The following is a 27729-nucleotide window of genomic DNA, read 5'->3' as shown; positions in this document are numbered from 1 at the left end:
ATATTTTCTCTAATTCTGTGGTTATTCCGTTCATTCTTCCACATCTTGTAGAACAAAATCGTGCGAGAATATATCAGAAACGCACAGTTTTCATGGTTATATTTTATTATTCTATGTTGGCACTCCGAACATTCCGCTACGGCTTTATCTGTCAATTCATCAAATTGCCTTAAAGAAATCAGTTCTGCCAACCAACATTTTTCAATGCAAAAATCACTAAATTATATTTATGGAAATATTTCATTAATTTCAATGAAAATGCAATGAATTAGAGAAAATAATGTATAATACTCGTACAGAAGGCTCATTCTACCACTCGTTCATTCCAAAACTCGCCACTTCGTGGCTCGTTTTTGAATTTTGAACTATTTTTTTTTCATGTTTGACGCACCAGCTGACGTATAATCCACCATGCTATAGCCAGCTGATTATATTTTTTCGTCTAGATATTGGCTTAGCTACAATTTGACAAATTTTCAGTTGGGAGGAAATGACTGAATTTATTTTTTTTTTCTTCGTGTTTGGGGGGCTGCCGCCGCTCTCCCCCCCAGCAGAGTCGCAGCTGACGTTCACGAGGCTTTGTATTACTATTACCTGATGCATTCTACTAATTACCGTTTGAGAGGAACTTGGTCATGTATATCTGTTACTGGCTCCCGGACTATAATTGCATTATTAGGAAAGACATGTTCAATCATGATATTCGATGAAAAAAAAAATAATAATTTTGTTTTGTATCGTGGTGTTCAACTACTGAACTACTACCTGGTGACAATGAAATTCGAATTTAATGGTTATATTTGAGTAGCAACCCACAAGATATTCCTTCTATATTGAAGTTGCCGATCGAAGCAATGAATGATGCTGTGTTATAAATAATAAACGAAAATCCGTTAAAGACATAATGCTCTTTCCATTGACAAACTTTATCTGCCCCAAAGGCCTCCCTAGCTGCGCCAGTGCCTGGAAGTATAAGCCACGGAAAAGTCGACAATCCCTAATAACGAGCATCCCGGTCCCAGCCCTCGCATTATACTCCTTCCAAATCTACCCTTCGAGTAAAAAGCGAAACATGTAAATTTCCCTCGGTATATTGTCGATCGTAATTTCGCCGAGACCCGTTATACGACGTCAGATACGGCGAAGTGAGATTTTTTTTATGGACCGTTTATAGCGACCCGAAGGGTCGAGTCTAGACGCCCGCAGTGTCATCTTGAAGGTGAAAAAAACCCGAATGCAGATGGCGAAGATCTAATTTGCGAAGATGCCACGATAATAGATCGGTGTTGGGGGTTTTACGACGGTACGCGTGGAATAGCAGCGAGACTCGTCTGTGGATACCTTTAGTTGAAAGGTTGCTTTTGTAGCTAAAGTTAGGGCCAATTTCATAAACGAAAGTAATGTCTCGTTTTCCGTGTGAAGTACTCTTTACAAATGAAACGTTTTTCATAAACTAATTTTTAAGTTTGAAGTGTCCTTTCTCAAAAAGTCCCGATATTGGCCAGAAAGGGATCCTTTTCTTCACGCATGCTCTATGACTATACAAAATATAACTTCATCATGTTGTGTCATTTCCATCATACGTTTTTCTCTACCACATAAACTTTGTTGTTAAATTTATCATATTTGAAGTTAAGGACCTTCATTTACATTCACTTCATACACAACATTTCAATTCAATTTCAATTTCTAAGAAAAATTACCAAATGCAAACAATAAATTACTAGTTCTCAAAGGAGCCAACACTAGAAAATTTAACACTTACGAATAAAAGGAAGCTTTCTTTAAATGACGGTCGGATTATGTTCATGAAACCAGAGCCACTTTCAAGTTCCATATGAAGGCGACTTTCTAATGAAATGGTCTTTACCAAGGGGTGCTTTTTCGCATGGGGGCCGAGATGGATTATGAAACTGGCCCTTAAAGGCCATCCTATACTTTTTTCTGAACATTCCAAAAAAATCTATATTCAAATAATCATTTTATGTCGCTAGGAGACATGTTCCATTGAAACATCCCGGTTTACATAACAATGTATATTGCATACATCATTATCACCTCTATTATCTCTGCTCCCATGCAAAAACAGAAGAAAATGCAAGAAGAGGTGAACTTTGGTTTGTGGAGAGTCAATTCATACCCCGTGAACGTGATAGCAACCACTAAAATCTCAAATGGTAAGAGGAGTTAAGTAACACTTAGTGCTTATGCTAATTTGATAGCATCTTCAAAAATGCCACAAACTTGTCTTTTTTTGTTAGTACTTCCGAAAAATTAAAAAAGAAAGAAGAATTGGCAATGACTCACAGATCAATTCTAAGATTAATGGATTGGTAGAAGAAGTCTATATAATACATATTGAATGGGCACCACGCTCCCCAGACTTGATACCTTTAGATTGAAACATTTTGAAAAATTTTTAGGTGAAAGTAAAAATATTTCATTATTTTTATGTTTCATTGCAACTCTTGCTATCTTGCTATCGTAACTATTCTTTTGTTGTTTTTTTCCAGAAGTAGTTATTATTATTATTAACTGAATCAGGGTTGTTGTGGCTCTGTTAGCCTTCCTGCGACCAATGATATTTTGTTCTTAACCCTACCTATTCGTACAAACCCAGGCAGGCCGTCGATACTTTTAACGAAACCGACGACATTCTTAGGATACCTGGCTATTACTTCCTGATTATTCAGAACTGACTTTCCCATGTGAATAGTTCTTAGGCCAGTCAGCCCTGGGCATTTGCATACTATACGTTCGGCTGTTTCTACTTCTTTTGCTCAGAGCCTGCAGATCTCATCTTCTGATTTACTCATACGGTACAAAACGCCTTTGCACCGACAGTGTCCTGTCAGCAGTCCCACCTTTACCCGAAGCTCAGCTCATGGCAGCTTCAGAAGCTTCCTGGTATAGGTCGGTGAAAGCACCACAAATTTCTTTGCCTAAGCAAGACCCGGAGTGTTTCTCCAGAGGGTTTTTCTATTGTCCCACTTCCAATTGATTGACCGCTGCTTTATGCTGGTCTTTTCTGGTTCGGAGTGTAATCATATTAGAACAACTTGTTTTTTTTTGCCGTGTAGAGGCTACATAGCTTCAGCTATATTATCAGAACCACAGAAAATTCAAAAAGAAAAACCTACTATCTCCTGTAAAAGTCTACTTTATGAAAACAAGAATGTAGTTGCCATACCGAGTGATGATATTCTGGCATTACTCCGTTAGCTCGTTAGCTCTTTAACCTTACTTATCTAATAAGATCTCGATTGTTGCAAATATATCATTTAAGATAGATAATTTTCAAACGGTGCATATTTGTAATTCGATTTGAACATTAGTGGAGCAATATTATTTTTCGTTTCAACGACTATTTGAAATTGTATGAAAATTTCGAACAAAACTAGCTCCGAATATTGAAGCAGATTCATTAAAATTATTATTGCTGATGATCGGAGTCAGTCAACTCTCAGTTTTATTCTTGAAAGAACCTAATAACTTATGACGTCTCGAACATTTATTGGTTATTCAGTGACAGCTTCTTTGGTGATGTCCACGGTCAGTTAACTCAGCTGTGTGTAAATAACTTCAGCAATAGTTCTTTAGAATTTAATTAAAAACTCTAGTAGCACAATATGAACAGTATTAACGGACCAGTTACTAACGTGTGAGAACGCCTTTAATGGGTCCAAGCCTAACAGTGTAGGTAAGGAAATATCTACGACGAGTGAGAATGTCTTCACCAATAGTAATTTCTTCGTGATCACAATGAAGCTAAGATAATTTTGAAGGAGGGTAGCGATATTTTGATGATCAAAGCTGATGAGAAGATGTTAACTGTCACAAATCTTAATCCCAATCTACCTTCTGTTGGGCTTGACATTGTTGTCTCTTCTTCTCATCCTCAACATATTCACCGATGACCTCGAAGACATCTTAGGCTTCCGAGTAGTAGTGCAAACGTCTGCAACATCTGTCCGCTACCTTTAAAATCGCACATGCACTTTACACCACCTTCGAGGGCTCGCGCACTCGCACAAAGCACGTCAGACGAGCAAGGGCCTCAGTTTCGGCCCATCGCGTGGTCGTACAGTGGCGGAGGGTTTTCTCTAGCTAATCAAAGAAGGAAATGCTTTGTCGAACGCGTTGTCGCGTATCTTTGGGCAGGTTTCCCGTCGACCTCTCGCGTATATTAACACGGTTCCGAAACTGTGGCAAGTCGAAATGTTTATTAATCTTTGGGATCTATAAATATCGGACCTATTTTCAGATTACGTTTTTGACGGAAAGACCGGTGGTCGTAAGGATCAGATTCGCCGACCACGCCGATACCGCGGGCGTTTGTTTGGATGCGGGCGGGCGAAATTAGGTGTCGAACGGCCTGCTTGATTTGCTATGAGACGTGGGTGAGACCGGTGAAATATGGAAAAAAAGGAAACTTGGAAAGTTATCAATTTCCAAATGCCTTCGACTTGTAATTTTTTCCCCTTGAGTTTTAACAAAAAGAAAATTAAATAAAAATGAATCCGCAATTGAATTTACACCACAAAGGTGAAAATAATGATGATTCAAATTTGAATAAATTAGACCAAGACATTGTTGTTTCCTATGATCCCTGATATTATTCATGAAGTATCTTCAACATCGAAGAGCCCAACTGGAAACTTTCTCACGTGTAAGTTTCCAGTTGGGCTCTTCGATGTTGAAGATGCTTCAGAAATAATATCAGGGATCATGGGTTGAAAGGATAGGGATATTATTTCCATTCCAATTCAAAAGATGATGAAATTCTTGAATAAGAACTCAATCACAATGAGCCATATCAGAATAAAAGGAAGATTTTGCCCTAAAAGAAGAGGTAGCAGTAAAAGCATTTGCTTCTAGTAAAATATAGAAGTAGAAGCATATTAGGCCAATTGAAAAGTCCTCGGCCTGGTGCACAGATGGCGGTGTTAGTATTAAATCCATATGATTTTTAGTTAGTACCAACCTTCAAACGATACAGGTTGCAGGTTATAAAGTGTGATGCGAACTAACAGCCGATGATTTGAACAACTTCTCTGTGAATATCAAATGCGACAATAAAATCAATTGTAATAAAAGAAAAATTCTTCCTTGAATAGTTAAGATTTCAAACTTTGCACGCTGAAAATCCCAATGGAATAAATTCAGTTCTTTCACCTCATACCCTTTTTTTGTTTCAGTCAGAAGCATACCAGCCAACTTGGAAGATGACTATGAAGAGGAAGTGGAAGAATGCGACACCAATGCAATGACCAACGGTAAGCTCGGTTAGTTTCTCAAATTCCTTTCTTACAATGAATCTTCTTCAGGTACCTTGAAGTTCACTTCGGAAAGACCCAAAAATATCACCAGAGACCCTGGAAAAATGGTCAAGTTCGTGTGCCAAGTGGAAAACTTGGACAACACGACAGAGGTGGACATAGAATGGCATAAGGACACGGTTCTCTTGGAGGAGAAAGGCTCCAAGATCCAAATCAAGACTATGAGGGTGGGTTGGAGTGACATTTTGATTGAACGGTTGATGACTCCAAGCATTTTAATTTCAGGAGAAGAATTTTGTGAAGTCCGTCCTGAAGATAGCTAAATTGGATATCTTCGACAAAGGTTTCTACGGATGTACCGCCTTCAACGGTATCGATAGGATCTGCACTCAAGCTGTCCTCCAAGTCAACTCTTTAGTTGCTTTTAGAGGTAGTACTTTCTTTCAAATTTCCAAGTTATATGTACTCAGGTATCAGTCACAATAGAAATATAATACTCATATGGAATTATTAATTTATTCATCAATGTGATAATCTTCATTGGAAAGGAAACAATATTATAAAAAAAAATTCAACATGTAATAAAAAATTAGCAATGCATGGCGAGAAGTTAAGAGCTTTTTCGAACATGTTTAATCAAATTTAGAGACATCTTAATTTGTAACACCAGACTTTGTTCTGGGAGTCGATTTGATCTGAATGTCTAGAGCGACACCGATTCTTCACATACAGGTGTCCCGTAAAGACCACGTCAAACCGAGGGAGAATGTAGATCAAAGGATAACCCACCTGCTATGACCAAATTCCCATTATAAAAGTCTTACCGTTTTCGAGATATTTTTTTTGAAAATATTTAATTTTTACCCCTTTCAATAATTCTGCCCTTACGGTTGGTACAATTTTACATCTTTCTGGTTAATTTTTTCAGTAAAATATTGCTGAAGAATGATTTCAACGTTTACATTTAAAACATCCTCCGAAAATTTTAAAGGGGGGCTATGAGAAATATTTTTATTGGAAATTTTAGTAGTGGATAATTTTGTTCATGAAGTTTAGCCCATCGTAGTGGAAAAAAAATGTACCGAGCTACTGCTGCACATTACACCAATAAATTGTCTATTTTATAGTGATTTCAAAGAGGTATCACACAAGTCATTTGTTATTCAAAGAAAAAAGATATGGCTGTTTTTATCCAAATGGGTACGTTTCTGACAAAATCAAGTTTGTCAATTCTGTTAAGAAATCTTCTATGTTGCATTACTTAGTGAACAATGGCAATTGCCAGCGCCAGTGGCACATCTTCCAATAAAATGGGCAGCTGGTTGGTTAAAAATTCCAAATAATAGTTTGCGTTCAGTGATGGCGGTAGCTCGATCGGGCCCAAAATTGCACCATTAAATATTCCAGTCCATAAATTGATCTTGAATCGATATTGTGATCTATCTCCTCTCAGCTCGTGTGGATTTATGATATTCCAGCTATGCAAATTGTGGAGATTCATGTACCCATCCTTGGTACAGGAAGACTCGTCGCTCCAAATGATCTTATTAAAAAAATCTGGATCTGCATGATGTTTTCCAAAATTTGCCGGCAAAATTGAATTTCGTTGAGGTGAATAATTATGCGAGTAATATTTTCGCACGTAAACAATTGCCATTGTTCACTAAGTAATGCAACATCGAAGTTTTGACAAACTTGATTTTGTCAGAAACGTACCCATTTGGATAAAAACAGCCATATCTTTTTTTCTTTGAATACCAAATGACTTGTGTGATACCTTTTTGAAATCAGTATAAAATAGACAATTTATTGGTGTAATGTGCAGCAGTAGCTCGGTACATTTTTTTTCCACTACGATGGGTTAAACTTCATGAACAAAATTATCCACTACCAAAATTTCCAATAAAATATTTCTCATAGCCCCCCTTAACAATTTTCGGAGGATGTTTTTAATGTAAACGTTGAAATCATTCTTCAGCAATATTTTACTGAAAAAATTAACCAGAAAGATGTAAAATTGTACCAACCGTAAGGGCAGAACTATTGAAAGGGGCAAAAATTAATTCTTTAAAAAAAATATATATCTCGAAAACGATAAGACTTTTATAATGGGAATTTCGTCATAGCAGGTGTTTACGGGACACTCTGTATATTTTTACAATTCACATTTTTTTAATACATTCTTCTTTCTTGCAGATACTAGTATAACAAGTGGTGCAGTCATGAACACCAATCGGGACCAAACCTCCAGGTAATTTTGTGACATTTTTAATTGAAACTTCATTTTCATCCATTATTATCCATTAAGAATTTTATTCTTAATAGAAACTAAGAAAGTATTAATTCGTCTCAAACATTTATTGAATGCTTAGTGGCGGCTTCTTTGGTGAACTGACAACGATGCCGAACGTCCACCAGTCCGGTAGACCCGATTCCACCTTCCTATCCACGGAATTCAACGCCTTATCCAGTAATCTGAAGCACGGCAATGGCCTTGAATTCGATCTGTCTCCCACCGGCAAGCAACTGCCGTCGTCTGTCCCATCACTGGTCAATCTCAGCGAGCCCTTCTGCCAGATCTACCAGGGAGAGAGATGCAAGGACCTCCTTCACGGCAAATACGTATTCGTTCAACCTCCCTACACACAGAGGGCTATCGAAGATATGTTGAATAATGCATTCCTAGTCATCTCGCAGTCCAAGTGAGTAGATATCTGTCGTCTTTGAGCAACTCTGACTGTGCTTCGTTATTTCAGTGACATTTCCTCAAGCTGCGAGAAGTTTGTTCACCCCAGCATGTGCTACTCGGCATTTCCTTCCTGTGTGGCCCCCAAACAAGTCAACAAATTCCAGAAGGAACTGATTGCGAAAGGAATAGAATATCTCACCGAAGAGAGGTTTAAGAAGATGAGAAACACCCTCACTAAATATTTAAGGAGGGTGTGCAAAGACGACTGTCTCCTCTTAGAAACAGAGTTATGCATGAAGGAATACGCTATAGCTAGAAGGCACCCTATAATTGGTAAGTGGTATACTTCAAGGCTCCTTGTTTAACGTTATAAATCAATAAATTCCGCCTCAGGATTAATTCCAAAACTCGAAGAGTGCGAACTTCTGCCTGACGAGATAGATGGCAGCGTGAGGAACTGCCTACCCTTGGGGGTAGAACTTCAGAACATCGACAAGGACGACAACTGTTTCTGGGATCAAGGTCATATGTATAGAGGAACCCAAGATGTCTCGATGTCGGGCAAAAAGTGCTTACGTTGGGCGCATCAACTTCATATAGGTCTATCAGATAATCTTGAATTAACAGGACATAACTATTGCAGGTAAGGTACCTTATCTCAAAGATGGAGGATTTATATTAATTAGACTTGTTGTTGCAGAAATCCAGGAAATGTTGAAAGTCAACCATTTTGCTACGTGAGTCATAATGAGAAAGAGCTCTGCGACATATCCAAATGCAGTAAGTGTTGAAGTGAAGCCTGTCCATTTACAATTTTTGCTTAGGCAACTGTGTATACCATGGCATTGCCTTGGTTTGAAATAGTTGAATTTCAAATTTACTCCTTGATATATCTATGTTATTTCTCGGCTTTCAGTTTACATTGTTGGGTTGTACGTCTTTGTCATCTTTGCTGCTATATCTTTGACAGTAGGCCTCTTAGTAGCCTTCTTTTGCTGTAGAGGGAAGAGGAAATTCGCCAGGAATATCCAAAAGGTAAGTATTCCATTTTTTTGGTTAGATTCCGACGTACATATTTTCGATTTTCAGATGAACACTCCCACCGCAGACAAAAATATTTACGGCAATCACAGTCCAACTGCACCCTCGATGGAAATGAACAGTCTGCTGCCGCCTAACATTCCGCCTCCGAGAAATCACCATCCTAACAAGGGTTCGATCAGCATAGTGCCACAATTTACCCATAAAGAGGTCAATTTGATGGAGGAACTTGGAGAGGGTGCTTTTGGTTAGTGTACACTGGTCCAAAGAAGGTACAAAAGATTCTGATTGGTTTGGTTTTTTACAGGAAAGGTATATAAAGGCGAATTGAAGTTCAAGAACGGTCAGAGATCCTACGTTGCTGTCAAATCCTTAAAGGAAAACGCAAGTGCCAAGACTCAAGCCGATTTTCAGAGGGAGATCGAGTTGATAAGTGAATTGAAACATCCCAACATTATTTGTTTGTTGGGCATTGTTCTGAAGCAGGATCCGGTTTGCATGCTTTTCGAGTATATGTCAGAGGTGAGTTATACAGATGGAAAAATGTTTTGCTTCCGAGTCTAGTAGAGGTAGTGGAAGCATTGTAATCACTTTTAAGATGAAAATTTTTTAAATTTCCGCTCGTGAAATGCATTTAAGACTATTCTTAACAACTTTGGTTTAGTGTCAGTTTGTCTGTCTGTGTGCCTTCAGACCACTGTAGTAGCCTTCTACAATTCTTATATGATTATATTGGATTTTTTTGTGGATTTTCTCTTTGAGCTGTAGATGGTCCCATAAGAATTTGAGCATTTATGGACATACATTTATTATGTGATTTCGATGAGTTTAGCATGCCTACACATAAAACTTTCGATATTTTTATATCTTACATTCTACTCGTCCAATTTTAATGAATTTTGTTGTACAGGTTTGGAAAATTCACTCGGAACCATGGGATTTAGCGTACAAATCTCCAAGTCGCTCTGGCTCCAATGGAACAGTGGAAGATGGCATCGCACTCATGTTTTGATTCTTCCACTGTTCCATTGGAGCCAGAGCGACTTGGAGATTTGTACGCTAAATCCCATGGTTCCGAGTTAATTTTCCAAACCTGTAAATGTTCGGATATGGACCAAATTCTTCCCTAAGAATTTGAGCTTTTCTGGATATGAGGTATGCGTTGAGCATGAGCAAATGGGAAATTCCTGCTATTTCGATATTCGAATCGGGTTAAAAGGGGTGGTGCATGCGTAAACGTGAAATTCAATGTGAGTATTGACGCCAGATGAATTGAATTGGTTCCATAGGAATTCCAGCTATTTTGAATATAGCATAGCATAGTGTCAGGGTCTTTTTTTACAATAAAACAACACTCAATATCTAAACTTTTATTATTCCATTTTTTCAGGGCGATCTACACGAGTTCCTGATAGCTAACTCCCCCAACGAGGGCAAATGCCTCACTCAAAACCAATTCCTCCATATAGCTATCCAGATAGCGCAGGGTATGGAGTATTTATCCGAAAATCACTATGTACATCGTGATTTAGCAGCCAGAAACTGTCTGGTCTCCAAGGACCTGGTGGTGAAGATCAGCGATTTTGGACTCAGTCGAGACATGTATAGTTGCGACTACTACAGGGTACAGTCCAAGTCTCTTCTACCTGTCAGATGGATGCCTCCAGAATCTATTTTGTACGGGAAATTCACCACGGAAAGTGATGTTTGGTCTTATGGTGTGGTACTGTGGGAGATATACAGTTACGGTCTCCAGGTTGGTGCTCCTTCATTAAGTTAATTGTTAATACAGCTTTATTTATCTTCTTCATTATATTGTTTCGCCTACGTAAACTAAAATAGGAAAGCAAAATTGTTCTTCACCCAACTTCTGAACCTTGCTATCAAAAACCGTGGTCCCAGTGGCTACTGTTGTTTATTATCAGCTAATTGAGGTATGAAAAAATTTCTAATCATGTCCCTATCCATTCGCCATTGACAGTAACATTCTGACCATCATCGTTTTTGAAGACATGGACCCATGACTTCGCCAGCACATCAAACGGTAATTTTCTGTGGATGTGACGGTCTTTCGACCATTAGTTTGATAGAAGATTTCAAAACTTTGCAAGCATTCCTCTGGTTTAAGTCTATCCCTAATGAAATGTCGAACCAAACTAAACAAAAAGCAACTATCAGCTGTTAAATGGGTTGTCAATAAATGCAGTGTTGCCAACTCAAAGTTGTGAACCTCTAAAGAAACACCCTTTACATAATTTATAGAGTCATAGGTATCATCACGTTTTTAAAATAAAGTTCACTTTATAGCCTTACTACGGCTTCAATAACCAAGAGGTGATCAACATGATTCGTTCAAGAAAACTGTTGCCTTGCCCAGAGGCGTGTCCGAGCCATTGCTATTCACTGATGGTCGAATGTTGGGCAGAACTCGCCATTCGCCGCCCCAACTTCTCCGAGTTAGCGCACAGACTGAAGGTATGGAAGCACAGTGGCTCAGTTAGCGGATCCTACATCAAGACGCCGGAGCATGCCTTACAACCTCACAAATACGGACACAGGTAAATACTTAGATTGTACTTTACTATTTTAGATCTGTGTACCCCCATGTTCAACTATATCGAAACCTTTTATGCAGCTCAAAGTCGAGTCACAGCTCAGATAACCATACGACCACCAGTGGCTATGCCGAGACTTCACCCAGTGAACCCGCTCCAATAGACAGAAATCTGGCACGTTGCAATAGGCTGAATGAGAGTCAAAACAGCCTAAGTAGTAGGTGCTCTAGCCTAGGAAACAGGACGCAGAGCACAAACCTGAGCAACGACCTAAAAGGAAAGCGTAAGAAAAAACACAGTTCTTTGGAGAGGACAAACCCTAAGAATATGGTGGTTAGTTCAGTAGGTGACAATATTGAGATTAAGATAAACGAATGAAAAGATTAAGATGGGTTGTTATACCTAAAAGTTGGGTTTTAACAGCTGGGGATTCTTGTTTATTTGGGCTGAATCGATTGTTGAAAAATTTTCACAACTATTTTGTTATGGATAGCTGTGGTTTTGAATGTTTTTTCTTGCCTCATTTTGTCTTCATTTGCTCATTTTGGCACAAAATCAACAATAATACAAATTTGCAGGATGGCCAACTTTTAAGAACTTATTCAAGTATTCCCAAGAATCAAAAGCACTCTCAGATTTTATAATTGGTTCATGACTTATACAGACATCAATTAGAGTTATGTATTTCAGAACTTGCTTACTATGGAAAAGTTTAAAATTTTAGTGTTTCCTACGGAGGATTGTCCAACCATTGGGTATAGTTTACCCTTTTCTATATTTGCTTCTCTTGCATCATACTATTTTTAATGACTGACACTTGTCTAATATACGTAAAAGATTCTATATAAATGAAATTGAATATAAATTTAATATTGTTTGAATCAGATGGAGGTATATGTAATATATGACATTCAAAAATTTGCACCAAACCTCTATGGAATACAGTAACAAAGCCTACAAAGACACAACCTCTCACAAACTCTGAGTTTCTTAAAAGTCTCTCAGAGGTCTAAGAGACCTCCGAACACAAACATATCTGGAAGTTATTATGTCGTAACAATATCTCATCTATTAATGCCTTCTAGAACAGTTTCTATAAAATAAAATAGAAAAAAAGACAAAGAAAGGCTGATATGATTTACTATTTTCATAATAAATTTATTTTATTTTTTTTCTGAAGGATGGATGACATCTGAAAAGTATTCACATAGCACCTTGGAAACTCAAAATTTTCGTTTTATAGACATCGTGGATTCTAATTTCGATTAGGAAGATTTTTTTTTAATTTTCTTGAAGAGTAAGCAATTAATGGTAATGATCTTATGGTGCCAAAGAACATTATAAAGGCATACACAGAAATCCATCCGTTTTTCTAATTCTTGCAAGCCTAGTACTCTTGATAGATCTCATAAAAGCCTACAATGAAATGAATGCATTTTTTTTATTTCTATTTTGAAATTTCATACTCTGAAATATCTGTACAGGGTGGGCAAATTTCGATGTTTCAGCACTACAACTTTTGAACCACAGGAGATAGACAAAATCTGATACCCACTTCTCGATCTCTTTTTCTGAGAAACTAAAAAGGGTAGTTTTCGTTTTTGGCCACCTTCTTTTGTTTTCGAGTTATAAGCGAAAATTGGAAAAATGGCGAAATCGAAAAACAGTTATATCTCCGCTAATACTGATGATAGAGCTCTGAAATTAAAACATTATACAGGCACTTTTTTACGTAGAATCCAGTAGCGTGCTCGTATTTCTAAAAGGGTTTTTAATTACGAAGCTATGACCCAAAGTTATGTTTTTTTAAATGGGAACACTAGATTTTTGTGCCATTTTCTGAAAGCTTAATTTTTCCTGATTTCAAAAATATATAACATCGTATGATTCGGATCAATATAAATAATAGAAAATGGCCAAAAACCTCTTTTCACCTAAGAGTCTCAATATTTCTATGGTTTCAACTGTTGATGAGCCTTCCTATAACAAGAGCAGTGTCCTTCTGTCAATCATTATTTCTATGCTTTTCACTTATTTCTACAAAATTCGAATCTATATTTATTTTATACAAATAGTTTCGAAAAGATAAACGAACTTGGAAAAAGTTTCCTAGGTAGCTTGAACACAGTTTCAAATATTCATCTATTGAAATATCGAGAAGAGGTGTCGACTGTGCATTGTGCAATTGTTGTCATTATTAGGTTAAATATTATTTCTTGTTTGTCCCTTCGTAATTAAAATGTTGAGTTCAATCAGATATGCATTGTTTCATATGCTGTTTAAAATGGATTGGTACTTGTGCGTATTGATTCTAGAGACCTATGTAAATAATCTCCTGAAACATGCATCTCAATACAACTCTTTCGATTGAAAAATTCGATCTTGTGGTTTCTCCGTTATTTCCAAATCAATTTTAGATGAAAAATTTATAAAACATATCTAGATTCGAATTTTGTAGAAATAAGTGAAAAGCATAGAAATAATCAGATTGACGGAAGGACACTGCTCTTGTTATAGGAAGGCTCATCAACAGTTGAAACCATAGAAATATTGAGACTCTTAGGTGAAAAGAGGTTTTTGGCCATTTTCTATTATTTATATTGATCCGAATCATACGATGTTATATATTTTTGAAATCAGGAAAAATTAAGCTTTCAGAAAATGGCACAAAAATCTAGTGTTCCCATTTAAAAAAACATAACTTTGGGTCATAGCTTCGTAATTAAAAACCCTTTTAGAAATACGAGCACGCCACTGGATTCTACGTAAAAAAGTGCCTGTATAATGTTTTAATTTCAGAGCTCTATCATCAGTATTAGCGGAGATATAACTGTTTTTCGATTTCGCCATTTTTCCAATTTTCGCTTATAACTCGAAAACAAAAGAAGGTGGCCAAAAACGAAAACTACCCTTTTTAGTTTCTCAGAAAAAGAGATCGAGAAGTGGGTATCAGATTTTGTCTATCTCCTCTGGTTCAAAAGTTGTAGTGCTAAAACATCGAAATTTGCCCACCCTGTACAAGTCAGTCAATTCAATTGAATCAATTATATGGGAAGTCATAGCACAAAATAATGTAAATATTGATCAAAATGTTTCCTTCCTGAAAAGATATGATCTGAGTGTACGAAAATAAATTTTCAAAATTGCCATGTAGATTTAAGTATTTTGGAAGTATGAAATGAAGAGTGTACAATCGATCTCATTCAATGATGCAGAGATTCCTTTTTAAGGGCTTTTGACTTGACTCGAAAAATGATTTCTCCCTGTTTTCAGGGTTTTCCACATCACAAAATATAAATTTCATGTTTTATAAAGTACAAAATCATTTATCGATTGCATTCTTCAAAAAATCCGATCAAACACCACATGTTCGCAGTAACTTTCTTTTGTGTCCATGTGTAGATAAGATGTTGATGTCAAGAACCCTTTTCTATATTTGCTTCTCTTGCATCATACTATTTTTAATGACTGACACTTGTCTAATATACGTAAAAGATTCTATATAAATGAAAATGAATATAAATTTAATATTGTTCGAATCAGATGGAGGTATATGTAATATATGACATTCAAAATTTTGCACCAAACCTCTATTAGAACAATCCACTATTGAAACAACAGAAAAATCTATCTCTATTTTTCTAAAAGATTTAGTTAAACTAGATCTGATATAAATTTGTAAACGAATAATGCGAAGTAGTTTTTGTCGTTTCAATCTTGTGGATATTCTTCCACAGAGTTGTTATAAACTTTGGTGTTCATTATACATTTGGATAATGTAAACAAAATTAAGAAGTATGTTATTGTATATAGAATGAATGTTTGATATCTGTGACATTTTATTTTTGTCTCTTTGAGTTTTAGGTGAAAAGAAGAAAATACATATTCTAAGTATTGAATGTTGTGGGTTCTTGAGCGCTCAATAATATAATCCGAATTTTAAATTGTTGAGCTGAATGAAATATGTCTATTCAATTACATTCTATTTGATGAGAGAAATTTTGGTTGTTTTACCAAAGAAATTAATAGACTCAAGCCAAATTCGTTATGAAATATCGACATATCTGAAATGGTTATGTAGAATTTTCTATTCTTGGTTCCATTACATGACAGCTTTAACTTTTTCTTTCGAATTTGGTCAGGCAACTATTTTTATTTATTTGAATTAGGAGTTATGTCTCAATTCACATACTGATGTGGAAGAAAATTATGGGACTATAGATTTCTCCTTGATCTAGAATGAGTAAAGCCAGTATTCTATTAGGCCAATGTAAATTGATCTTCTTTTATAAATTATTGTTTGGAGTGCCGACATTTTAGGTGTTGACCTGTATATAATAACAACACAAGCAGACTGCTTGGGAAGATCAATAAAAATGTATTTTGAAGGCATGTGACTAGTCTTTGCGTTTCTGGTAATGAAAAATTAGGTGATGTTGAATAAGTTTGAACATTATTGCATCAAGTGAGTACTTTTTCGAAATTATTTGACCATAGGGTACAAAATTACTCATTTTTATCACTTCTTTTGAATATAATAGAATATTTCTTAACTAAATGGATGCTTTGTAATATTAGTTGGAGATGTAATTATAAATATTATGTTCTCTAAAGAAGCGGACTCATTAACACCTACTTGTGTGAGATAAATGTGATATACCTGAAAAATAATCACAAACAGGACTATGAAAGTCAAAAGGAAAATGTTTTCAATAATTCCATATCATAAAATAATTAGGTGCAGGTGAATGATCTAGCAGTGAAAGTATCTAAGTATATTAATGGATATTAAAAAATTGAAGAACTGAATTAAATATTCAGCCCATAAGAGATGGCATTATAGTTTGTGATTCTTTTTTAATTATGGTAATAAGAATGCTGCTCATTGTTTATTCACAAAAGATATACTGCATTTTGAACTTGAATTCATTATTGTTTTATAAGTATTTTCTTTAGACATTAATACGACGCTATAGTTGACTCCCAATGCGAATATAATTTCTCATTCAATTCATTGTTATGATTATTATTCGTTTCCATTTTGTAAATAAAAACAAGCGTACATTAATAATGTATGAACAAATATTTGCTATATTTGGTTCAAGTTTAGTCCCTATGGTCCCAAAAGTTTCTTCCATATCTTTATTTTTAAAGTCAAGAATGCCAAATCGATATTTACTATTTTTTTAGGTTAAGATCAAAATATAAATTTACTAACATCGAAGTTGGTAACGAGATATATTAATTAAATGTTTTTATATTATATCAGATTTGAAACATGTTTTCAAATCTGATTGGAATCTATTTGAACGAGATTTCAGTGTCTTTCGTTTTTATAAAGAGTCAATTATAAGGATACCTTATATCATCTGAATTTTGCTTTTGAACAGAGTTTTCCAAATGAACTGTATAAAAAGTCACTGAAATCTTGGGTTGGGCAGTTTTTGTATTTTTATGTATTCGAAAATGAATGTTTTTGTAAGGAAATGTGACTTTACACAGTATAAAATGTTTTTTTTTTATAAAAAGCTGTTTTATTTACTTATAATGGTATCTCTTGAAAAGTCATTCATAATAATGAGACTTGCTTATTTTAAATCGTGAAAGATAATCATTTAATTTATTCTCCAATTAAATGTTTTCGGTTAACATCCTTGTAAAAATTTAAATGGATTTGGTACCCAAAAGAATTGAAGAGATAAAGATGTTTCTGATTACTTAAAGGGGAGAAGGAAAAGATAGAGTTTATTTTTAAGTAGATACATAAAATCTAGTTGAGTCTTGTTGGAGTAATTAACAAAATTAGAGATCTTCAATAAAATTTACATTAAAAACAATAACCAAAAATAAAATGGTAATTAGACGTTAGTATAGCAACGATGCCATAATTTTTAGTCCTTTTGCTTGAAACTTTCTGGTTTATGTGCTTTTCTTTCCTTTGATTATTTTCCTCTTCTTCTTTTCGGCTGCCATTTCCTTCTTTCTGTCCTCCATGGCAGCTACGTAATATTCCTTGTCAACGTCTAGGAACCTCGCCAGTCTTTTTCCTTCAAAGGGTTTTTCCGAACCAGGAGGAGCAGTCCTCATCTGAGAGTTTAATTTTGTTATTCTTTTTCATCATAATTTTTTGAGAATTACATCGTGTGAATTTTTACAGTGCTATAAAACAAATTTACATGTCAACTGAATATCATATCATTGAATAATCAATTGAATTAATGGAATGTTTTGAAAATTCAGACAATTCTGTTGAAAAAAATGTACCTTACCTACCAGATGTTTGAAGTTTTTTCCATTTGAATTTTGGTCATTGTCGGTTCAGAAGAAAGTGTGATAGAATGAAAGAGGAAAAAAGAATTTACAAAACAGACAAATTCTAGTGGAGGATCTATAATAATCATTCAACTAACTAATGTTGGAGTAAAACTACCTTGAATATCAAAAGTTTACGGTTGGAACTTATATATACAATATATTGATTAAAGTTATTTATTACAAATTTTAACCGCACCAATTGTGAATGATGGCATCTAAATGAGTCAAAATTACTTCTGAATTGTTTGAGACGTCATCATTCATCAACCCCATGAAGGTAGAGTCTTTAGTCCAAAATATGATTTTTAACTAGATTTAAATCTTATTTACAGGCCACTGACAGTCTCAAACTGAAATAGAATAATTGATTCATTTCATTTTTTTATGTACACAATTTATAAGAGGTACTATGATTTTATTACTTTTAGGTGGCTATCATGACAATGTAATTGTGCACTAAGAAAAGACTCTGACCCAACCTTCAATATAATTACATGAAAATTAGATAATCTTCAACTAGTTTTTCAAAGATTAGAGGTTAAAGCTCAAGATGTAGTTTAGAAAAAAATTACAGGTGTTAATGGCAGTAGGAAATTGTTAGTATAGCTTTAGAGTATGGGTCACAATTATTTTCTGAGCTCCTCTTCCAGCAAAGCTTTATGTATGCGTTTCTGAAAAATTATATGATTTTTAGTCTCCAGTTAGGTAATTTATCTTGGTGTAAATTGAACATCCTGCCGTAATTCTAAACAATTTTTTGATTTTTTTATACAAGTGTGCTTTTTACAAATTCTGAAATAGTTATGTACAGAATGTCCAATTCCACTTATGACTAACTTCACTATTTATAAGTGCTTTCTCACCATTATTCTGTATTTCTCCTTGCAAGCATAATTAGATTCGTCTACGTCTTGGTAGCAATCGCTCTTGTAGTCTTCAGGAAGGGGTTGACCTTCAAATTCACAGAGCTTCTTCAACGGTCTAGCTCTGAGTAAAGATCAATTATTCTTCATTAGTGATAAAAATTGATTGGAATGATGAGAGTCGATCAGGTTGTTCAAGGATTTCATGCTTTTGAATTGTGGGATCACAAATGTTACCTCATTTTCTAGTGATACTCACTTGACGATTAGCTTATCCATACCGCTAGGTTTCTGGATTGGGCAGTAGAACACGTCTGGAGTATTCTTGTCGAACACAATTGATTTCCTCATCATATCCTTGATGGCTTGAGCTCCTGATGCGAAGAGAATAATTGAGAGGATGAGAAATATTGTAGACCTCATCCTGATGTCTGGAAATGAAGATTTTAAAGTAAACTAGAAGTGTTTTGTTTTACTATTTCTATATTGGTAGATTCGGTGTTTTCACATTTTTGAGACAACATGTTGGGGTTCAATTTAAAGTCCTAACCCTGTGAATTGAACTTGAATATTTCTATATTTTTTATTGTTTTTTTGAATGTTCGTCATTATTCAGATATTCTTGTAATTTGCTTTCAGGAATTACATATGAAATATAGAGTTTTAAATGAAATATATATATATGCAGTTTGAGGGGAAATGTCTGACTTTCCTTATGAAAATTCCACGGTTTTTTTTATTAAACAATTTGGTGATCGATGATTCAAATCATATTGTGTTCTTCTCGGAAACGATCATAGTGGGTAATTCTTGTATTATTTCCAATAATTAAGTAATTTTGAATGAATTGTCCTCATTGGTGTTCCATCTCATAAAAGTATTGATATAACATATGTATAATCATGCTGAGGTATTCGAACAAAGGCTCATTTGTTCAGAATTCCAAATAAATTTCAAAAACTTTTGATGCTGGTATCCCACTAGGCATTAAAAGCAATTTTCAATTTCGTGTTCCTACTATGTTCTAAGTATAGTCAAGGCCGTATCCAGGGTGTCCGATGGGGTCCGGATCAATTTTTTTTCAGAAATACTGGATTCTGATTTTATCGAAAACTTCTTCAAATTGAATGGGACACTCTTTATTTTATTGTATATTCAGAGGTGTTTATTAATTCAAACGTTCATTTAGTGTACATTTTTTAAGCTGTCCTGAGTAGTTATCGAGTTATTTACCATTTCTCGGAAAAAATAACTGACGAAGCTCTATGAGAAATTGTGTATTTCTCGAGCGCAATGTACTCAGGGTGTACCAATAAAGTTCAAACGACCAAACATATATTTTCTTATGGAACAACCTGTTTTTTATTGAATTTTCAAATTGCATGGATTAACGAATACATCAAGTGTTTTCAAAGTTGAATAATATGCTTAATGACCGTATTTGAGATATTCCGATTTTACATATATTGAATGGTCTTCGGAAAAGCTAATAACTTCGAAATGTATGATATTGAATGAGATATTGGAAGTGAATACTAGAAGAACGTTGGTTAGTACTGAATTTTTGTGTTAAAAAAGCGACGTTTCATTGATGACACCCTATATCATCTCATTTGATAGCGAATTTTTCGTAGATAATAAAATTTGCTATCTAATAAAAAAATCAAATATGGAATTTGCCATTTGGAATGGGCCTGATATAAACGTTTGAATGAGTTATCAATTAATTGCCTCATTTTGATCCCCCAATAAAGTTCTCATCGATTTTCAGAATAGTTATTTATAATACAAGTGCAGAAGGCATTGATATTCTTCCACGAGTTCAAAATTCAAAAACGAGCCACGAAGTGGCGAGTTTTGGAATGAACGAGTGGTAGAATGAGCCTTCTGTACGAGTATTATACATTATTTTCTCTAATTCATTGCATTTTCATTGAAATTAATGAAATATTTCCATAAATATATTTTAGTGATTTTTGCATTGAAAAATGTTGGTTGGCAGAACTGATTTCTTTAAGGCCAATTGATGAATTGACAGATGAAGCCGTGGCGGAAAATTCGGAGTACCAACATAGAATAATAAAATATAACCATGAAAACTGTGCGTTTCTGATATATTCTCGCACGATTTTGTTCTACAAGATGTGGAAGAATGAACGGAATAACCACAGAATTAGAGAAAAAGTGTTTTAAGTCTCTGATTAGGTACTTATACAGTAATGTATGGATAATCCGAACCCCGGATAATCCGATGTAGGTACCCTATAATCCGAACGGCCCTATTTGTTAAATGATATGTATAATCCGAACAGCCTGAACTCTGCAATCCGAACGGAAGAATGAAATGCAGAAAATTTGATTCTTTTGAGAGTATCAGGAGAAGGACTAGATCAAGATTTTGATTCAGTGGAATTAGTGAACAAAGTGAATCGAAGTATGATCAAATAAATGAAACAGAAAATCAAAAATGGACACGAGGTGATGACGAAGAAAATTGAGACAGAGTTTCAGGAAGATGATGAGATAATTGTTGATGTCACTGAGGAAAATTAAAGCTCTGTCAACGAATATGAACCTGTTCAGAAAGTGATCACTAAAGATCGATTATATCATTCAATTCATGTCTTTGATGGACAGAAATACATATTTTTATAAAAAGTAGGACATCATTTTTTTATGAAAATGAGTTTGCACGCTCTAGAAATGATTCTTCAATTTGAATGATGATCGGATTATAGATATCATTCAATATGATTCTTATTATACGAATGATTTGATAAACCGAACGGGTCCTGCCAACTTTCTATTCGGATTATCCATACATTATACTGTAATATTACAGCTATTATGTACCATCCCTCACTCTCTTATAGCGAACCGTTTTAGAGTACCTTATACAGGGTGTCCCAAATTCAATGCTCACTAAAAGCATCTCGAGAAATATAAGACTAATTTTCAAGAGCCGCGATCCCTTTTTCGAAATAATAAGATATCAAAAAGCAGATCATAGATATCTTGAGATTGTTACAGGTCGTTTCGGAAAGATGACAATTTCAAATATTCTCGCTATATTCTTTTCGAGATATTCCAAAAATTCTAGAATGTTTATTTCAGTAATTTTTATGCTTTATTTATTTAATACACTTAATTAGATCATAGAAATAAGGAGATTCAGAGATATAAAGGAGATTTGGTATTTTAAATGGGACACCCAATATATTTTTTCGAGAAGCATCCCTTTTCCGGTATCAAGTTTTTCGATTTAGTGATTTTGAGGGGGACATCTTATATATAAATATTTTTCATTTATTTCGAGATTCAATTCATTTTGTGTATATATTATAATCAAGTCATATATAGGATGTCCCATTTAAAAATAGCAACTCTCCTCTATAACTCTAAAACGGTAATTTTTTTCTATGATCTGTTATGAGTATCATATAAACCATAAAAACTACTGAAAAAACATCTTAGAATTTTTAGAATATCTCAAACAGAAACCAAGATATAGCGAAAATATTTGAAATTGACATTTTTCAGAAACGCCCTCTAACTCGAGAACGAAGCAAGATATTTACGATCTGATTTCTAATATCTTATCATTTCGAATAAAGAGATCGAGGGACTCGGGGGTGTCCTTGAAGATTTTTTTCTAATGACGGTTTTCATAAAAAACTTTGTCCGATCAACTCGTTGATTGTAGTTTTAAATATATGGAAGTTTAATAAATGAACTGATATTGGACACATAAATGATTTGATCAATCAAATCACCACGATATGAGTTTTATAAAACCCATCGTAAGTGTTAAGTATATGTTTTCGAGATGCTATCAGTGAGCATCGAATTTGGGAGATTCTGTACAATGGTGTCAATAATCTCGTTGTCAAAGATTCGATTCCGAGTAGGTCGAACCTTTTTTTTTCATTTCATGCATAGGTTGCCTTTTATTAAAACATTTTGGGACTTGGAATATTCTTCTAGATATGAAAAAATAATGAGACATTGTGTAAAATTTGAAGTGTTTTTAGATTCTACATATTACAAAATGTAAACATCATGTGAATATGATGATAAATTAAAGTTATGTGTCAGATATGACTTAACCTAATGAAAAAATACTGCTTAGCTCCCATCTTGGTAATTCCTAAAGAATTAAGCTTCGATTTGAAAATATAAAAAAATAATTAAATAGCCAAATCGGCAATGACCAAGCGGGCTAGGGATCTCAAGAGATCATTCTCTCCCGACTGTATTTCGAGTCGAAATCCCGTGAAAACAATATTTCACTTTATTAAATGCAGATAACAAAAATGTCTACAAATATTACATTGGTTTATCCAGATTCGTCTTGCCATAAGATGCAAATATTCAAGTCGCCCATTTAAATTCTCGATGATTTCAGATTTGTTTGTGTCGTTTTCATTATTTTGAATCATTAAAAAGAAAACGGTGAACAAATCCGTTGATTTTATTAAGTTAGTTGACACTAATGATACCCAATTTTTATGTTAAGCTAAACGGAACCACTGTCTTAACTGCGTGGGTGTGAGCATATCGAATTTTCTTTTTCCTTTAAAGGACAAAGATGTTCAAAACTTTTAGAGATTGCGAAACACCATCAAACAATCATAACAATCATTAACCACTCGCCATCAGTATCTGAGTATTAGTAATAGGCTATTATAGTAGAGTTGCATGATGTAAGCAGTTGCAATTTTCAATTAAGGATTGAGGTCGTCACCATATATCCACTCAATAACCAAACCACACTTTCACCTTCAACCAAAAACACAATACTCCTTCTGGACTTTTTTCAACTTTACCTTTTCTTTAGATTAGGGATCACTATAGTTAACTGGAAATATACCGTAAGGGAATATGTGAAAAAATGAGACGTTCTCGTAGTTAGAATAGATAAGTATCGTTGTTCTTAGCGTACTGTCGGTCTCAGGTACCGTCATTTCCACTCAGGTGGAATTCGTGATGTCGGGGAAGGAGACCTTCGGCTTCTTGGCGAACACACTGATGGATGTAGAGAAGTGTAGGTATACAAGGTGTGTTCAAAAACTAAATTCCGCGGGTTATATTGGAGTTTTGTGAATTAGTGAATTGTTACAATTTATTGGCCAAATATTTCCGGTATTATCATAAGAACGTTTTCAAATGTCCGTTCTGGACATTCACCTTCAATATTTCTTAGGGCCGGTATTATAAAAGGATAACTGACGATTGAGCCGTGCGTCAACTACCAAAATCCGTATTTCTAGAAAGAAATTTGGTAGTTGACGCAACGGTTGAACCGTCGGTTATCCTTTATAATACCTGCCTTTAAGAGTATCTATTTCAGTGTTTTTCAATCTTTTTGACTTCGCGACCCCTTTACAGGTTGAAATATTCTGGCGACCCCCTTGTGACGTAGAAAGCTAAAGAAAAAATTTAATTATTTTAAAATTCGTACAGGTTTTATATACGTTAGGACCTAAAGAAAATCATTACCTGAATTCACACCTAAATTCTATCAAAGGTAAAGCTTTGCAAACCCGGCTATTCAGAAACGTTTGTGAAGATATGGGCTCGCTTCATCAAAATCTCCTTTATCACACAGAGGTCAGGTGGCTATCCAAAGGAAAGGTATTGACAACAGTTCTGGAACTGAGAGCTGAATTGTTAATGTTCTTACAAGATGCAAAATCTGAATATGCTTCACGCAAAACTTCGTTTGTGGTAACCTCTCTGCAAAACAAAATGTTCGAGTCTTTTCCATGTGTTCAGAAGATAATTGAAGATAATGCAACAGACCAAAGTTTTGCATTATCGACTCATATTCCTTGCATGATACTGAGCTTGCATGGTTTACAAGAAAAACTTTTGACATACTTTCCAGACTTGCACTCTGAAGCTGACAATGGGCGTAGACGGATTTTAAACCCTTTTTTGGACAAATCAATAGATCTGGCTGATGTCACCACAAAAATGAAAGAATGTCTTCTAGATTTAGTTGCTGATGGTATGCTTAAAATAGAATTTTATTCTCAAAGTGTCGGCGTATTTTGGATAAAAAGAAAACACGAATATCCAGAGCTGGCAAAAGAAGCTCTTAAATTATTAGTGCCATTCGCCACTTCATACTTGTGTGAATTGACATTTTCTTCAATGGTAGACATTAAAACTAAAAAGAGAAATAGACTGCAATTAGAAAATGATTTGAATATTAACGTTTCATAAATAGCGCCACAATTTGATAAACTTCTGAAAAATAAACAAGCACATCCTTCTCACTAAAATTGCATTTTTATTGTGTAAGAAGAAGACATATTTAAAAAACTGAATTGGGCTGAGTGAGGTATAAAAATCGACGGACAACATCTCACCCATCTAAGATTTGCCGACGATATTATACTCATAAGCAGCAAGGTGGAAGAGCTTCAAGAGATGTTAAAGGAGTTGAAAAGGGTGTCAGAGCAGGTCGGCTTGAAGATGAATCTAAGCAAGACAAAGGTATTGACTGAGGAGGATATTAAAGTCGAAATGGATGGTAATGAGATCGAGAAAGCTAGCGAATATGTGTACCTCGGACATACAATAACAATGGGCAAACAGAACCAAACTGCAGAAATCACGAGAAGAATCCGTATGACCTGGGTCGCAGTGGGAAAACTTAGAAATGTTCTGAGAAATCCAGAAATCCCTATAAATTTGAAGAGAAAGGTGTTCAACACCTGTATACTCCCTGTTCTGACCTACGGCGTAGAAACGATGAAACTCACAGTCCACTCAGGCAATCGAATGAGAACGACACAGAGAGCTATTGAAAGGGCTATGTTAGGTTAGGGATATCCTTGAGAGACCATATTCGGAATGAAGAGATAAGGAGAAGAACGAAGGTAGAAGATGTAATGGGTAGGATAGCGGAAATGAAATGGGCCTGGGTGGGACATGTGGCTCGACAGGAAGACGATCGATGGACTAAGAAAGTTGTACATTGGAGACCACGGGAACATAAGCGAAGTGTAGGAAGACCACCAAAACGCTGGTTAGATGATATTAAAACAAAGGTCGTACGATGTTGGCACCATTTGGCTCAAATAGGGAGAATTGGAGAATTCAAGGGGAGGCCTATGTCCAGGAGTGGATGCAGACAGGCTGTTGAAGAAAAAGAAGAATTGTGTAAGAACCTCTACTTTTTCTTTTAGCCGGCGACCCCCCGAGTAAGGCGTCACGACCCCCCTAGGGGTCGCGACCCACAGATTGAAAAACACTGATCTATTTCAACCCGATGAATGTCTTGAGAGTGACCTCTATGATCGGCTAATACGACGGTCACGACAAACACTTAAAAGAGGAGCCATATTCTTCTTGCTGAAAAAATGCATGTGAATAAGGCAAAGGAAGTAAAATAGTTTTTGAAACAGCAAAATTACTCACAGCTCTCATATTGTCATGAATATTGAGATGAGTAGTGATTTGCTGCCCTAAATTAGAATATAAGTTTGTCTTTATTTTGAACAGCTTTAGGTACTGATTAGGTACCATCAACGTTTCTGACAAATTATTTCCAAGGATAATAGAATATTCTCAAGCCGTTCTCAAACTATTGATCAGAAATTGGACGAAAATTTTCGATGTCAAAACTCAATTTTTGAAAATTGATCTACTACAAGGGTTACAATTATTACAGTCTTGCCATTATGAATATTGGACCTTCTTCTGTCAGTTTACTAGATACAATACATTATTGAAACTTTGGACGATACAGCTTTTTACTCTGTAGTGAAATAAGAATGTTGAGTATATGCACAATAATGATGTGGATGCAATTTTTCATTTACCATTATTTGATTTTGAATTTGAGTTACCATAAGCAAAAACAAGAAGGGGCGCAATCATAATATTTGACCAGGGGCGCAACTTGGGATAGGCGCAGCCCTGATAATCATTAATAACAACACAACTATTATATCTGTGAAACTATCGAATAAATTAACTTCCCTCTGTCTATGGAAGCCTAAAGTTGCGCTATTTATAATTCGAGAAACCTGTTCGCAGATTTTCAGATATAAGTAGGAAGGTATATGTGAGCTTCGCGTTTCTACTACTAGATGGCAAATGAGTGTCATCAACAAAGATTAGGATGGTAGAATTTTCCAATGGAAAGATTGAATGAAAATAAGCAGAACGCAATATATTATAACACTTATTTTCTACGGGGAAAAAATAAATTTTTAATGCTTTCTTTATGACAGCATGAATTGAAAAGAAATTCTAAAATATTTTTTTTTCAATATTAAAAATACTGAATTAGTCGCAGCATAATATAATCCCATTGAATACAATTTAAATTCAAATTTATTCATCACAATATGAAGTATACCTACAATATACAATGAGATTTTATTAAGCGAGTTCTTTGAAACTCTCAATCATATTGAAATATACCTAATGAAAAAGTAAGATTTCAAAATGAATTCGTCCGATAGTTAAGAAAAAAATGCGGTAGAACATGAATTTTCTACAATGCATGTCTATCCATATCTAATTCTAATTCACAAAAAGCAACGGATAATTTCCGCAGGAGTTAAGAATCTGGCTCTGGCAGTTTTGAAGTATTAGCTATCTAAGCTATACCTTAATTTATTCTCCTACCGCGAGCTCGTTTTTTTATGAACATTTCGAAGAAATTCAGAAGTAAGGTACGATGAAAGTATAATCAATGTATGGTTGGTATTCCGTCGGTAAATTGAGCGTTAAATACTCAATTTTATTTTATTTCAATAGATATATGGTACTCAATGTTATCAATGCTAATATAGAAAAATGATTCAAAACTAGAGGAGAAAAATTAAGGAACATATACCTATACGCGCTGAATATCTTGATGAAAAATGTAGGTATGTATTATACAATTTGAATTTTCAACTTAAATACATAATATTAAAATATAAAAATAATTAAATCAAATGTTGAGAAATACCACCATAAATATC

The 27729-nt window shown here is 34.9% G+C and overlaps 5 protein-coding genes across 6 annotated transcripts in view; 3 read left to right on the top strand and 2 right to left on the bottom strand.

The window, feature by feature from the left end:
* The window catches only part of LOC123676344, a 56476-nt gene extending 52260 nt beyond the window's left edge, over positions 1-4216 (bottom strand). The window contains exon 1 of one of the 2 annotated variants that reach the window (XM_045612198.1): positions 3859-4216. In XM_045612198.1, the coding sequence (XP_045468154.1) occupies positions 3859-3929 (71 nt within the window). In that variant the 5' untranslated portion in view covers positions 3930-4216. The remainder of the gene's footprint in view (positions 1-3858) is intronic. The other variant, XM_045612199.1, reaches the window with a different exon arrangement.
* The window catches only part of LOC123676343 (tyrosine-protein kinase transmembrane receptor Ror-like), a 70189-nt gene extending 53105 nt beyond the window's left edge, over positions 1-17084 (top strand). Inside the window, exons 2-16 of the mRNA XM_045612195.1 lie at positions 5199-5276; positions 5328-5506; positions 5565-5709; positions 7476-7530; positions 7652-7981; positions 8036-8301; positions 8362-8611; positions 8669-8748; positions 8885-9003; positions 9058-9256; positions 9317-9531; positions 10400-10765; positions 11317-11567; positions 11645-13049; positions 14587-17084. Of these exons, the coding sequence (XP_045468151.1) occupies positions 5199-5276; positions 5328-5506; positions 5565-5709; positions 7476-7530; positions 7652-7981; positions 8036-8301; positions 8362-8611; positions 8669-8748; positions 8885-9003; positions 9058-9256; positions 9317-9531; positions 10400-10765; positions 11317-11567; positions 11645-11942 (2831 nt within the window). The 3' untranslated portion in view covers positions 11943-13049; positions 14587-17084. The remainder of the gene's footprint in view (positions 1-5198; positions 5277-5327; positions 5507-5564; positions 5710-7475; positions 7531-7651; positions 7982-8035; positions 8302-8361; positions 8612-8668; positions 8749-8884; positions 9004-9057; positions 9257-9316; positions 9532-10399; positions 10766-11316; positions 11568-11644; positions 13050-14586) is intronic.
* A 212-nt stretch (positions 17085-17296) lies between these two features.
* LOC123676349 lies at positions 17297-23727 on the bottom strand. Its single transcript, XM_045612211.1, has 4 exons — positions 23569-23727; positions 19002-19173; positions 18743-18866; positions 17297-17651 (listed from the first exon to the last, which is right to left on the bottom strand). The coding sequence occupies exons 2-4, from the start codon at positions 19163-19165 to the stop codon at positions 17484-17486; spliced, it is 456 nt and encodes a 151-aa protein (XP_045468167.1). The 5' UTR covers positions 19166-19173; positions 23569-23727; the 3' UTR covers positions 17297-17483.
* Positions 23728-24490: 763 nt separating this feature from the next.
* Positions 24491-24970, top strand: LOC123674651 (protein ZBED8-like). Its single transcript, XM_045609597.1, has one exon. The coding sequence runs from the start codon at positions 24491-24493 to the stop codon at positions 24968-24970; it is 480 nt and encodes a 159-aa protein (XP_045465553.1).
* A 207-nt stretch (positions 24971-25177) lies between these two features.
* On the top strand, positions 25178-25576 carry LOC123674648. The gene has a single exon (XM_045609592.1). The coding sequence runs from the start codon at positions 25178-25180 to the stop codon at positions 25574-25576; it is 399 nt and encodes a 132-aa protein (XP_045465548.1).
* The last annotated feature ends 2153 nt before the right edge of the window (positions 25577-27729 follow it).

Source organism: Harmonia axyridis, chromosome 3 (genome assembly GCF_914767665.1).
Source record: "Harmonia axyridis chromosome 3, icHarAxyr1.1, whole genome shotgun sequence".
Lineage (NCBI taxonomy): Eukaryota > Metazoa > Arthropoda > Insecta > Coleoptera > Coccinellidae > Harmonia > Harmonia axyridis.
The sequence above is the reverse complement of the archived record's forward strand: the minus strand, read 5'-3'. Positions and strand labels throughout refer to the sequence as shown.